Source organism: Crassostrea angulata, chromosome 9 (assembly GCF_025612915.1).
Source record: "Crassostrea angulata isolate pt1a10 chromosome 9, ASM2561291v2, whole genome shotgun sequence".
NCBI classification, from domain to species: Eukaryota; Metazoa; Mollusca; class Bivalvia; order Ostreida; family Ostreidae; genus Magallana; species Magallana angulata.
The window spans coordinates 24774189-24789615 of NC_069119.1; the positions used below are offsets into that span (position 1 = coordinate 24774189).

The window sequence follows — 15427 nt, forward strand, 5'->3', positions numbered from 1 at the left end:
CAAGTTTAGTGAGGGAAAAAACCCCACCTTATTTTTACCCCACAATGAAAACAGCTGTAAAAAAAACCTACAATGTGGAACTTTTCATTCAAGATTGACTGGTGTTTTGTTTCAATTGTTGATTGAGGCATGAACATATATTAGTTTCTAATATACATGTACATGTAGGGATACATCATTTTTCAATGTGTCTGAAAACAAAGGGCAGTGTAAGCTAGGCTACTGCAGTACATTTATTCAAATCAAGATATGAATATAAGTTATAACAACGCACCTTTTATAATTAGACTTGTAAATGAACAGATGAAAGCATACATTCGTAAAGTATGCAGTTATATTTGAGTGTCCGGATAATTGCCAAAATCAATCGCTTTGATGTTCTAAAAATAGATTCGGGGAAAACCAGTATGATCACCGATACATGTAGTGAAATATGCCAATAAAACGAAAAATTCACTTTATTAAACTGACTTCCAGTCATACATATAATAAACAAGTTGTACATGAATAACTCAATATACATGACACCATACATGTCAAAATGTATCACACATACTATAGATGGCTATATCAAACATCAACCAATAGATTACATATTGATTTTTTCCCCTCAATTTGGACCCTGGAAAGGCTAAAAGTTTACAATTTTTTAAAAAGAAAATCCTAAGTGAACAAAAAAGACATGTTTGTGAAACAATTATGCCCCCTCCTTTGGAAACATCTGAGAAGAAAATGCAAATAATTGGAATTTTTTTTAATTCCAAGGTCAAAAACTGCTCAATCATACCCAAAAAATAACTTTGCCTAGATCTTATTCAGATAAATCTGTATACCAAATTTCATTTCAAAATGTGGAACCCCTGCGAAGAAAATGAATGGTAACTGTTGGTGGACTGGCCGCCTTCTTCGAAGGGGGGATAAAAATAGTGCATACCTTTATATGAATGTGCAGCAGTTGGATAAATGCTGTGTATACAAATTTATGCTATTAGAATATTCCTATATACATGTATATGTAGTCCAAAAATGAAGCTACCATCATGGTAATTACATAAATACAAAATATGAATTTCATGAAAATGCATTATAGTGCATATCATGCAGTACATTTCATCAGATGGTTATATTATTTTTACCCGAAGTGATTTTGCCCCGTTGTGGGCCCTTTAACGCTGCATCATACCAAAGTAATCGCCACGTCTTATCATGAGCTGTATCAAAGAATTTACATGTACCCGTACATTTAGGGGTGGGGATCTCTACTGGAACACAGCGAATTACCAGTATATATTGAGGGGGTGGAAATGACATAATCATTATTTTAACCTTTGCAATTATTTTATAAAATTATATTATTGGTCAAATATTGTTAAAAAGAAATTTCTAAAAGAGTGAAAGTGTTTTGATTATAATATACTTTTATCCACATCAATACCGACAGGTGTTCTATACCCCCAAGTTTAGTGAGGGAAAAAACCCCACCTTATTTTTACCCCACAATGAAAACAGCTGTAAAAAAAACCTACAATGTGGAACTTTTCATTCAAGATTGACTGGTGTTTTGTTTCAATTGTTGATTGAGGCATGAACATATATTAGTTTCTAATATACATGTACATGTAGGGATACATCATTTTTCAATGTGTCTGAAAACAAAGGGCAGTGTAAGCTAGGCTACTGCAGTACATTTATTCAAATCAAGATATGAATATAAGTTATAACAACGCACCTTTTATAATAAGACTTGTAAATGAACAGATGAAAGCATACATTCGTAAAGTATGCAGTTATATTTGAGTGTCCGGATAATTGCCAAAATCAATCGCTTTGATGTTCTAAAAATAGATTCGGGGAAAACCAGTATGATCACCGATACATGTAGTGAAATATGCCAATAAAACGAAAAATTCACTGCAGTTGTTAGTTAACATATCACTGTTTGAAAAAGCTTATTTCATTCAACATGTTTAGCGTGGATATGCAATAATATACCTGTATATAATGTGGGGTAAGACTTCCTTCGCTGTCCGTGGCTGGGTTGACCACTTCTCAAAAGAGAATAGGTTGACAGGTTGTTTGTCGGCCATCACTAAGTTTTAAACTTTGCAGATGTCTTGTTTTATGTCTCTGCAACAATTACAAAGGGTCACTGGAGTTGTTTATTCTGGATCGGCTTTATACAGACTTGTGAAACTGTTTGAGTAGTGTTCCGAAACCGTGTAGTCTTCTCGAACTTCCATTTTCGCGCACTAGCGTACGTAGCAACGAGGCGCCATCTAGCGACGATATTGTGAATCAACCAAGAAAGACAACCAGATTTCACTCGAATTTGCTAATTTTAACGGCAATTTAAACTCAAAACTCAAACTTTTCAATACTTTTTAAAATTGGAAATCATTGTGCTGAGTGAGTTTAGTTACTATTTATAATCAATTTTTCTCGTAAGGTTTGCTGTTTTTAATAATTTGATAAAAATATATGCTATTTTACTAAGACTTGCACGGCGTCAAAATTGAGCGCCTTGTCAATATATCGGGCCCGTATTCAAAAACGAAACGGAATATTTCAGAATAATTTGGCATATACATTCTAAACATCCCAGTTTCTTGCTGGGTAAAATTTCGTTTTATTTTGCGTCTTATCACTTATCACAAAATTTCGATATTGCCTGATTCTTACGTGAACCTGTACTTAAGAAACAAAAAGATGAGAAATCGTAACATCTGGGTTGAGTTATTCCCCTTTAAAAAATTTTTGGGGGTATTCGTTTCCGGACAAAGGCTCTGAAATAGTCCGTAGCAAATAATCCAAAGTTAGAAATCTTTAAAATTGACACTTTGAACGTTGTCCTCTGATTTTGTATTTTAGTTTTTTCCAATCGCACCGCTTGAATTATATAATCAAAATCTATGTTTTAGAAATTGCTAACTCATATTTTTGCTTCGTATTTTTTTAGTTTGAAATATTTTCTAAATGCATATGGAACAAAAGTTGTGCATATATTAAAGGGCTTTCATGTGAGACCAGAAAAAAGGGCTGGCTCCTTAAATTAGGTATCTAGGCGCCCGGAAAGTCTTTGTTGTATAACTAAAAAACGATACATGCTATGATATTGACGTTGCTGGAAAAGTTGTTCTTCATTTATCTTATCAATCTAAATGTAATGTAGTATTGTTTGGATATTGCGTAATATGAGAGTTAAAAGCTTCACACGAAGAAATGCATGCCCACTTTCTTTTTGCTTATAGGGAATAGCTCCCTGTGCGTAATAGTATTTTAAACTAGCAGTCAATACTTTTCTTGTCTTAATATATCCCCAACTTATCACAGACATGCCTTTATCTGTTTTACGAGAGTTTTAACTCTTAAATACTCTGTAGTGGGGTTACATTATTTAATAAATAGAAAAAAGGCATGAACTAATTTTCAATAGTTCAAATTGATTTCTAAAGGCCTGATTGGTTAGAAGTTAACGGTAGTCTGAAAATGACCTCCTATCAATTTTTGTCAGACTCTAACAATTGTAAGGAGAAGGGGGATGGTTTAAATAAGACTGATTGACAATCCTTTCTTGACTTGAAGCTGTAACGGAATACCTCCTCGTTCCTTGCAACGAGCTTTGCTCTAGTTGTATCTATTTTTCTATTTTAATTTTGTAATATTTGGGAACAATTCATTACTACATCAAATATATACTAAAGTTCTGTAAACCTGCTGATGAGAAACCGGCGTCTCTTCAAGGCGACATAAAGTTCTACTTAATATTTGTTTTCTTCTCATTTACGAAAAAACGTTTTAGATGAATAATTTAGCTTTTAAAGGTGCACTCTCTTAAGTGAAGCATATTTATTTATACGAAAATTTCAAAATCTCAACAGTTCTCTTTTATTCATTACATCATTCATGAATCGATTTCCTTTTTGTATAGATTTTTTATACAATTCATAAATACATAAATATATTCTCACGTACTTAAAATAAAACCTTACTTGCTGATGACATTTTCTTTAAGGCAACATGAAGCTATCTTTAATAGTTTGTGTTCTTGTTTTTCTTGAAAAAATTCAAATGAGTCGTTTCTCAAAAGCGGAAAATTACTTTTTCTTTATGCAGTCTGGCGTAATTCAGTCAAATGCATGTATTTCTAAGGAGTTTTCGGTAGAAAACTCGACAGATCCTTTGATATATTGTGGCTTGCATTGTGTTGCTCTTTTACAATGTGTTGGAGTGGATATCATAGGAAACGAACCAAAACGCTGTCGACTTATGTTTGGATTCCCTGCATTGATTCCAGCAAATGAGACATCTGACGAAACAATCAGATATCAGAAGGTACAATATACTTTTATTCATCAATTTGAATGAATCGAATGCAATTTTTTTGTGATTTTAATAGTTTGATTTATTGATCTTTTATTGTGTTGTAGTTCACTGGATTAACTATCGGTAATATATGTTTAAGATTCGTTAAATTCCTGTAGCGTGTTATAAAAATATCAAACGAATTATTCATAATTCTGTGTATGTACATTTATCGATTGAAATAATAGTAATATAAAGACGCTATAACTCAAAATTAGTATTTTGTTGAGGTGTATTGAATTTAACTCTGATAAATCGGACAATTAAGGGTGTGTCGTGAATTAATGCATTTTAGTTCGAACACAACCATCTAACTGAAAAACGCTTATCATAAAGTATGTTTAATGTTCGTGTAGTACAAACATATGAGAAAAAAGAAAATTTATGTGTCATGTACAAATATAGTATGGAGCTAATAAGCAGACAAGTTAAATAACATTTGATTTTTTTAAACAATAAAATACTTTGATATCAAATATTGAGACATGGACGGTATCCTTCTACCTAACTAAAATATCAGAATGTGTGCTCAATATAAATGTTATAGTTTTCCACAGCAAGATCACTTTATAATTGTAAGGCAAAAGTTATTCGCTGGAGCGAGATCACTTTATATTTGTAAAGCGAAAGTCATTTGTTGGAGCGCAGCGAACTCTGAGAACTACTACACGGTAAAAAAAAAAAAAAAGGTAAATCACGGATTCATCACGAACAATTTTTATGAGCATCAAACAATGCTCCTTACATGTATTTGATATAGTGCTATGACAAAAACGACCGAATTTTAACTCATAATTTACGATTCCTTGAGGTTTATAGACAAGTTTTGAGTATCGCAAAAGCTGTGGTGCAACCCCGTGTAATTTTTACATGCTTCCGTTTCTTCATCTTGAGTCGAGATACGTAGGCAAAGGAAATCGATTTTGACGTATGACGTTAGAATAGTCTCGCGCAATATTTTCAGCAAAAAAGTAGTATTTATCGTTTACACATTTGATCAAATTACATGTATACACAAAAATCACATTTTACAGACTAGTCAATTCTCTTCAAAGGTAAAGAACGATATTAGAGAGAATCAAGTTTAATATGTACTTTGTAAGATGTTTATTTTTTAACTTAGAAATATTTAGAAATATTATCGTTCTGTCTGTCTGTCTGTTCGTCTCTATTACATATTTAGATTAGAATGTGACATTTTGAAAGTAACACTTTTGGGTATATGATTTTTTAAATTACATTTTAAAATGTGCCGCCGTTTGCGCGTTCTCATTGTGACATTTTAAAGATAATAGATAAGAGAAGATATGTCTCTAAAAATGTTATGATGATTGACAATCTCACAAAAATTGAATTCAATTTGAAGAGTTTATTGTTCTCAAAATGTTATATTTGCAAAACCATATACTTTTTTCTCTTAAAAAGTCGTCATAAAACATACCTTCTTGTAGGAACAGATAATTTTTGCTCAGTGCAATTAACGAATGGGTTGATTGTAAATACCATATGTAATCAGGCAAATCATAAATGGATGGTAAGATTTTTTTCTTTTTCTTTCTTTCTTTATTTCTTTTTTTCTATCTATCTATCTATCTATCTATCTATCTATCTATCTATCTATCTATCTATCTATCTATCTATCTATCTATCTATCTATCTATCTATCTATCTATCTATCTATCTATCTATCTATCTATCTACAGTACAGCTCATGAGTATCCCGACAAAAACACCGACCACCGTGTTTGAAAGTCCACGCTGAGCGTGGAAGTGTCGGTACCTTTGATCTATTGTTCTCTGTTACGGCCACGAAACGAGAAAAAACACGGTGCGACACGGTGCAACGCGATGCAACACGGACAATAACACGGTGTAACACGCGGTATTTACCTGGGAAAAAAGAGGATTTAGGAATAAAACTTATAAGGAATAAAATATTTATTGATGTACGTAAGAGAATTAAAGAAAAAGACAAAGAAATAGAAATAAATAAATAAAATTGATAGGCACGCAATTTTCAGACGTATGCGATTGTTACGGTTGATTTTTGTTGATATTAAGAACAAAAAAATCGATATCGCCCACATAAAGGTTTGATCAAGTAAAACACTAACACTTTCTTTTCCTTTTTAAAATTCAAATACACGGTTCCATAAGTTTTTGTTTCAGTCCGTTTTTAAACGTAGTAGTAATCATAGTTACTGTAGTTTGGCAGTTTCAATAGTGCATAGAATCATAACTGTAATCGTTTCTCACTTATACTCCATTCAACGATAACAAATCTAACGGGTTGTTGAAAACAAATGTACTTTCTCTAAATAATATAATTATACAGCTTTATATTTTATATATTTTTAAATTTTCTTTCTTATATACATATGTGTGATGTACTTGTCCATGTAGTACCGCACGGTACATATTCATAGCGCTTAGAATCCGTGGATCGGTACCTGATAATTTTTTATTTCATCTTTATAAGCAACTTGAGTTTAGAAATTATTTGTGTTCCAAGAAACTACTCAGTATTGCAATATTACTGTTTGATTGTTTAATGATCGTCATATATAAGAGAGAGAGAGAGAGAGAGAGAGAGAGAGAGAGAGAGAGAGAGAGAGAGAGAGAGAGAGAGAGAGAGTACCAGTATGAGTTTAATTTTAAGTACATTTTACTTGTAATTCAGTGTAATAAGTTAGATTTATAGTTTCCATTATATTGAAGCCTTTCCCCCTAAAATTGCGATAGAATCTATGCAGTCAGAGTCCACGTGCTATCCCTGTCAATCAAATCAGCCCGCGAGATAGACCACGTGCTCTTTCCATGATGAGGAAAAAATGTCGTTCTATTGTTTTTAAGTCCGCGAAATAGAAATATGTTAAACAATGAAGTATTTAGTGTTTCTTCTTTCTTATACTGCATGTATGAGGGTTGGAAAATTGCGTTGTAAAATCTCTCAATCTCTCTCTCTCTCTCTCTCTCTCTCTCTCTCTCTCTCTCTCTCTCTCTCTCTCTCTCTCTGTACTTTTGTGCAATCATTTTAGAATTATTAGAATTCTATTTGTATGAATTTAATTCATTTATTTTAGATCCATGGTTTTGATAACCATTTCAACACAATGACTAAAAGTTTGTAAAGTACACGATGTAATAAGGTTTTTCGTTAAAATTTCGACGCTATTTCACATCACACATATTAGATTGGTTATAAAGTAAATAAAGTTGTGTTTGTTCTAAATGCTTGCAAAAAGTTACCGGTACATGTATTATCTCATTCATTTTTTTAATCAATCAGGTTTTTTTCGTACATACATGTATGTGTACCCGGTAAATAATTTCTTATCGCAAGTTAATACTTTGTGAAATACCCGCATTTATAGAGTTGCTGAATTGTTCTCCGGATCCACGCGCCGATAGTCTTACGTGTAGTTGTTTGTGTACATATCTACAGATAATTTGTTTGTTTGTTAGAGATTAGGAAAAATCATGGAAGTAACAAAGTAGAAGTAAGATATATTCAGACCATACACACGACGGGTTGTGATGAGTTACCCAACAGGTGTCCGTGGAAAGGTGTGAATAACGGCATCTCGAGTACAACTGTTCAGACGTCGAAATATACACACAGTTAATTGTAAATTACAATGACACCTAACAAGACAGACAATAACACCTGATGTGTATAGAACCCAAAATGAAAGACAATGTTGTGTATCTGATCAGCTTCCGTTCATCGTACGAGTGATTTTTTCATGTGAAATCACGAGGCCATTACCATCTGTACGGAAATAAAGTTGAAAGTTATTTTATGAAACGCAGGTATATTTTTAGTTCACGTACAATGCTTGAACATAATTTAACAAGCGTTTGTACATGTATTTATTTATAATCTATAATATAAAAGTGATTTTTTGTTTATTTATTGCTATATATATATATACACAAATAGCTGAAGTCCAAATTATTCGAGTCACCGGTAATATGGGGTTGTTATTTACTACAGCACATCAACATGTTTTTAAAAAAACATGATCTGAAATGTTTTCATTTATTTAAAGTAAGGCTGTAAATTAATCAATAAATCAAAAAGTGTTTTCAGATAACAGAAAATAAGACGTTTAAGCTCCCGACATTTTAATCGGATCGTTAGTTACAACATCGCGTGTGTTTAGAAAAAAAAACACGATGAATTAAATTGATTTGAATTTCATATTATATATCAATTTATTATTAGATATGTTTGGTGAATTTATTTCAATTTATTTAAGAACAAATGAATTAAAAGGTACCCATTTACGTCGAGTTTTCAGATCACAAAAAATTAACTTCACGTTGACAGCCCCGACAATTTTCTGGGTCCGTGCAACTTAAGTCGACATTCTTTTTTTTTTAAAATATGAAAAGGATATATATGTTTCTACCCTTGTTTAGCCATAATTTATTTATTTCTAAACATACGCTTTTTCTATCAACGTCTCAGATAACGATATCCACGGAGTCACAGAGTGACCACGGAGTTACACGGGCGGCCACGGTGCGACACGGTGCATTTTCTTGAATTTTCCAATACACATACACGGTGTCACACCGTGTACACGGTGCGACACAGACCGTTTTCCACCGTGTTTTTTACACGGTGGGTGTCGGGATACTCGTGACCTGTACTGATGTATCTCCATTAATTATTGCAAAATTAATATCATACACCTACTGATAAACACAGTATATATTTTGTTTGGTTTTTTCATTTTTTGTGTAAAAAGCTCATTCAGAGACGGTTTGATGGATCACAACTTTTTTTGAGAAACTGGGCAGACTATGAAATCGGCTTTGGATCTAGAGAGTCGGAGTTCTGGTTAGGTAAGATACTTGATAGAAAAAAATAAACAAATATACAATATGGTAAACTTTAAAGTAAGAAGATAATGTATTGCCAATTATTCTTATAGGAGAACAAAAAAATCATAATATAAGGTATTGTTGACGCGTTTTACTTTATCTTAATTTCTAATTAACCATATTTTCAAAATCCTTAAAGCTTTAATCAGATTTTTAGATTTATTGTAGTTCATGAGAAAAATAATTAAAAATTTCTCTCTAAAATTAACATGGTCATCATTTTATGTTTAGGTAACCGAAACATCCATGAATTAACAAATGATGGTTATACATATCTTAGAATCGAATTGATGGACAATGACTGTGTTTGGAAATATGCAGAGTATTCATACTTTTATGTTGAATCTGGCAGCTCTAAATATAGATTGCATGTAGATGGATATTCTGGAAATGCAGGTATACACACCCACAGACCCAAATACGCACACGTTCTTTCTCTTTTTCTTTCTTTTCTGTTTCTTTCTTTATTTCTCTCTCTGTCTGTCTCTGTCTCTTTCTTTTTCTCTCTCTCTCTCTATTTTTCTCTCTCTGTCAGTCTCTGTCTGTTTCTTTCTCTCTTTTCTTTTTTCTCTTACCATTAAATTTTAAAAAATAAGAAAGATAATGCAGGCTAAACAATATCAAGATTACATTATGTATTAATATATATCTAAAAGAATAAAGTGTTACATGCAAGCATTGTAATGATGATGAAGAATGAAGAATAAAAACTTCTAATCTTAAAAACTGTCAGTGGTACATGAACAACTTTATTTTGAGACTACCTTGTACATTGTATGTTTAGGATATAGTCTTATAGATAATGATATTGATCTTACCTTATACGAAAGCAATTGCAAGATGGTCAGATTTAATGAAAGTGATCCTTTCACATGTAATTATTTTTTAATGTATTGTGTGAACCTTTCGTGAATGTGTAAGTAATAAATAGCTTCTTCCTTAAACCAAATGTGTATTTTAAAGAGGTATTGAGTATAATGTGGTGATCGTAATTCTACTGTTAGGTCAAAGTTTTCAACGTTTGGAAAATAGTCGATTAATTACAGTTTCGTTGAATTAGAACAGAAATTCGCAAACGAATTTAAATGAACGATATTTTACAGGAGACAGTATGCGGTACCATGACGGAATGTTCTTTACTACGTACGACAATGACAATGATTATAAAGGATATAACTGTGGATCAAGATGGCGCGGAGGGTGGTGGTACAAATACTGCCACAAGGCAAATCTTAATGGAGAGTACGGAAACACAAATTATTCCGAAGGGATCAACTGGTATTATTGGAATGGCTTCTATTACTCAATGAAAGAAGTCAGAATGATGGTTCGAAAACAATAGGAATCAAATCTTTAGAGACTTTATGAACAAATCGAGGATCATTCTTATCCGGGTTCTTTTTTTACCTAGGACTATTTTTGTACATGAACAATGATTTGTGTATTTAAAAGTTTAATGTTTCAAATTGTGTTAATGTTTGGGTTTTTCTCCTTATAACTTAAAATAATTAGAATAAAATTCAGTCAGACTCATTCTCCTTATATAGGATATGTCCACTCTTTCGAGTCATATCTCGAACATTTAAAAATGATACATGTTCATTTACTTTTCTTTTTTTTCCCATCTAGCAACAATAAAAACTAAAAAAGATTGTTATTATGTTAATGAATGTGTCTTCTCGTTATCAAACACATTTGACAATGCGAAATTAATAAGATTTTTACACAGTCATATCATATTAGCAAATGATAGCATTGTGTAATTTAAATTGAACTTAAACCTGTAGATGAAGATAGCGTGGAAAATAATGGTTTAAGGAATGTCACAAGGCACATCTTATCATTCCCATTTCCCCCCGAAGGGTTCAATTAAAATAACTTGAAACGTTTGTATTACTCAATAAATGAAGTCATGATGATGGTCCAAAAGCCCATAAGTTTAGAACGATACAAAATGCATTTGTCGAGGGGGGGGGGGCTATCTTTGAAATTATTTAGCTAGTAGATTTTAAATTCCTGAGTAACTTTTTTTATGATCCGAACCTTCATTGTAGGCGTTTTGATGTTTCCCATTAGCAAATTCCTAACATGAGTGGACGTGTATTTTCTAATCTTATTATAAACCATATTCTTGGATTTGATATTTAAGACAATTTACAAAACTTTTTTTAAAAATTGCATATTTTAAGTAGTTTTAAAATACAAAGCAGCTGAAACTAAACCTGTTGTACCAAAAAGCATATTTAAAGGCGTTTAACTGTAGATTGGCTATGCCATCTGCCACTATTGGAGTAAATAAGCTCCTTTGTTACGTGTAGTTATATTATGGTCGAATATCATATAATTAAAACTAACTTAAATTTTACAATGTTGGTAAATGCAACCTTTTTCATTATAGATATACATATATGACAATTAACGTCCTTTTAATAATTGTGATTTTTTCTTATTGTTTGCAAAAATGGATCATGTGCAATTTTAAAAGGATGAAGGACTTTATAAATCTTCTCCTGTGTTGGTTTTCGTACCAAGCATAATTTATTAGGTATTGCAGAAATAATTTTTGGGGGAAATTGTTTAAAGGATGAAGATAACTTATAATAATAATAATTTTAATACATAAAGGTTAAATAGCCAATAATAACTACATGTATTACGTGAACTGTGCCAAAATCTTGACGTTGGGATGGTAACAAATACTGTCACGATGCAAACTGAAATGGATAATTTGGAAAAACCGAAACCTTCCAATGGCATCGATTGGAACCTATGGAAAGGACTTCACTACTCAATGAAGGAATTCGGAAGTATGGGGCGAAAAAATGGAGACTAGTTCAATCCCTAAAAATTTCCAACTCTTCGAAATCTAAAGTAAACTTTTTTTTTTGTTCTTTTTTTACATATTTCTTGTTGTCTTGCATATTTGTTCATTAACGGTTGTTTGTATATTAAAGATTAATATAACAAAATATGCTTTGAAATGTTTTATTTTTTGTTTGTATATTAAAGATTAATATAACAAAATATGCTTTGAAATGTTTCATTAAAATAAATAGATCCAATAGCAGATGTTGGAATGCATGTATTTATAAAATTATTTTTACGAAAAATCTTTTAGAATCAACTGAAAATGGTCAACAAATAAATGTGTTTAATTTCTTACATTATTTCAATCCTAAAACCTGTAGGTTGTTCAAGTGAATGATTTAGAACTATTGACGTCATAATTCCGAAAAAAAAGTGTTCATTCATTTCTTGTTAAATAATATCAGTACACACATGTAAATCTAATGTGTTTATCACTTCATATATTTCGGAATTAGCTTCAATTTCTTGTATTATAAAAAAAAATACAGCTAGAATCTGCGAGTAGACATGCAAACACCCTCAGATATACAATACTGTATATTATCATATGTTAAATTGATAATATTTCAATTGATGTATTTTGAACCAATCAATTAATGTCACTCAACAAGTTAAGATTCTGTCAACGTTTTAAAATAGGTGTTCACTTTATATCTTCTGATACATGTACATATGATCCAAAATAATTCCAAAACGGTAATGTTAGCTAAAAATGTCGTTCTTTTCTTACCAATGACAGGTAAAAAGCTGGCAAATATTGATGCATCACTGTGATTTATTAGGTTTGTTACTGACAGACTACAGGAATGTATTTGGTTGATCAATCTCATAGATGGCAATGCAGTCACTTGCTGTGTTAAGACTAACGAAAGTGTGGAATTTTAGTCCGAGGGAAAAGAAACAAAACGTTATTTGCTTACGTCCAAGTCTATGCATGTAATAAAAGTCATGCACTTGTCATGAATAATTGGTATAATGAGAATAACAAGTAAAAGAAAAAGAAGTCTAGCCGCAAGATAAGATAGCAATGTGTGATAAACAGTCAAGTGCTAGATTCTGCCGAGTGATTGGTTTCTGTGCATAAAATTTGATATAATATGGTTAATTATCTTGATACCTACACGTACAACATCCTGACCGCGCTGTGTACAAATTCAAAAAAGTAATCTATCAATATATACGTGTTTCAGGCACTTGCTGTTTATACTAATTGGGTAATTTGAACGTCCTTTTAAAAAAACAAATTTGACTGAAATGAGAGATATAAATTGTGTTGCCAAAAATATATTTTTGAAAATCATATTATGACAATAAGTAAAATATTACTGTTAAACATTTATATACACTTTGGTATATTCACCAACACAAGTGTTAACGTTTGACAAAATTACAAAAAAAAAATCAAATGAATCCTAGAAAATAAATACGGCTTTAACCTACATCTGTGTTTGGATATATCTTTCTTAAATACGAAAAACTGCGTATACGGTAAATCTTTATTGTTGATCAATACGTTTTCATAGAAAAACAACAACAAATTTCTTTAACATTAAATGATCATTCTTGGAACTCGACTAATTTTTACTTCATAGACGAAAAAGTCAAGGTGTGACAAATACAGCAAGTTTTGTTTTATTCAAGCTGACATATATTCACAAAAATACATTATTTTCCTATAAATCTGACTAATAATTGTTACACTTATCGTTACACACTCTTTATATAAGTTCAAAATCCTATCAAGTTGCCTCTCATTCGTGTATTTTAAAAACCCGAACACTGTGCCTTGTGCGCGTATATTTGTTAAAGCGTGTTTTAAAAAATGACAATCACTGCTCTAGTAATGAAAATCAAAAAATCAAGGCTAAACTATTTCTAAAAAGAATGTTAACCAGTTCTGTTCTTACACTGCAATACACTTAATGCTTTTTTTTAGTCAATGCGGGTTTAATAAATATCATACTCCTCTGGAATATTAATCAACGTGATAAAAACCAGCAATAATTGTTTAATTAGATGCGATTTGTGACAAATTGATATAAACATATAAAATTAAATGTTAAATACCATCTTACAACTAATTAAATTAATTTAGTTTTGTTCATGTACCTTCAGGTAGAAGTCAATGTTACAGTAGCACCAAACAGAGTAAAATACGCGAAATTTCCTTGATTGAGAGTAATGTTATAACCATGTTATTACTACGAATAGGATTATTAATTGTTGTAAAGCAAGAAGAAGAATCAAAGTACTGAATTACTGACGGGAGTTGATTTTATCGATTATTATTCATTTTAAAATCAACGATATGTTACGTTGCTTGGCAAGTAGTTGATAATCTCTCTTTGAATTACGCACATTTTTATAATATGAATTCTCGGACTTTTCCGACAAGAATTTTGGGAAAAACCCCGTATGAATCGTGTTGTGTAATGATTAAAGATAGAATTGATTCCATCAAACTATGTAGAAGTAATCAAAATATTCAAAAAAATGTATCGATTCAAGCAATAATGAACTCTAGTCTCGTTCAACCAGATGCTCGGCTGTCTCCGTTAATCTCCAACAGACAAGAATGTTCACCAGGTCACGTGATAGCTTGATGACGCGACCTTTTGTTATAGAATGACTCTCTGCTTGTCGGAGATTTACAGAGACAGCCGATGGTTGAACGAGACTTTATTGAACTCTGGCGTATGAATACATACGATTGCAAAAAATATTTAAATTGTTCGTACTATTTAACACCTGACTACTTTCAAGGTATTCATAAATAAGTTTCTTATAAACCAATGCTTCAAGATACATTACATCGAATTTATCGATTATTTTCAAGAACTAAATCTTGTCAGCGGTGATGATTTGTGCTTAGGTCCAAACACTGTTTCACTTTCGGTTTGCCAGAGTAACTGCATAGGAGAGTTGATTAAAATCAACTCCCAAAAATCAATATAAACTTAATTAAACTGTGTCAGATCCTGAATCCCACAAGCTTTAGCTAAGAAATCTAGTCGCCATTCTGTGTCCTGAAGAGATTTAAGTAATAGTTGCCACAACAAAGATAGTTTGCCAATCAACCTCAATAATCCACTTATACATGTACCTGTACGAAACAAGTAGCTTCCACAAATCACACCAACTAGATTGGGACAATGACGCTCCCGTTATGACAAAGACAGGAATATTTTCTAAATATTTTAAGGACTCCATTCTTTTTAACATTTTAATTTTAAGACATGTTACAAGCTTATTAGATGTGGAGTATGTTACATGTAGACGTTTTTGAAATAATTTCCATTTGTAT

General features: G+C 31.7%; 1 protein-coding gene across 1 annotated transcript; it reads left to right on the forward strand.

Moving 5' to 3' along the window:
* The first annotated feature begins 4017 nt into the window (after window positions 1-4017).
* Window positions 4018-10597, forward strand: LOC128162223 (fibrinogen-like protein A). Its single transcript, XM_052825398.1, has 6 exons — window positions 4018-4332; window positions 4428-4446; window positions 5814-5896; window positions 9120-9216; window positions 9487-9651; window positions 10359-10597. The coding sequence occupies exons 1-6, from the start codon at window positions 4018-4020 to the stop codon at window positions 10595-10597; spliced, it is 918 nt and encodes a 305-aa protein (XP_052681358.1).
* The last annotated feature ends 4830 nt before the right edge of the window (window positions 10598-15427 follow it).

Excerpts from the sequence above, each read along its gene's own strand:
- LOC128162223 (XM_052825398.1), top strand. The coding sequence starts at position 4,018 with ATGAAGCTATCTTTAATAGTTTGTGTTCTTGTTTTTCTTGAAAAAATT. Across the intron at positions 5,897-9,119 it reads AGGCAAATCATAAATGGATG|CTCATTCAGAGACGGTTTGA; the intron begins GTAAGATTTTTT and ends TTGTGTAAAAAG. Across the intron at positions 9,652-10,358 it reads TGGATATTCTGGAAATGCAG|GAGACAGTATGCGGTACCAT; the intron begins GTATACACACCC and ends GATATTTTACAG.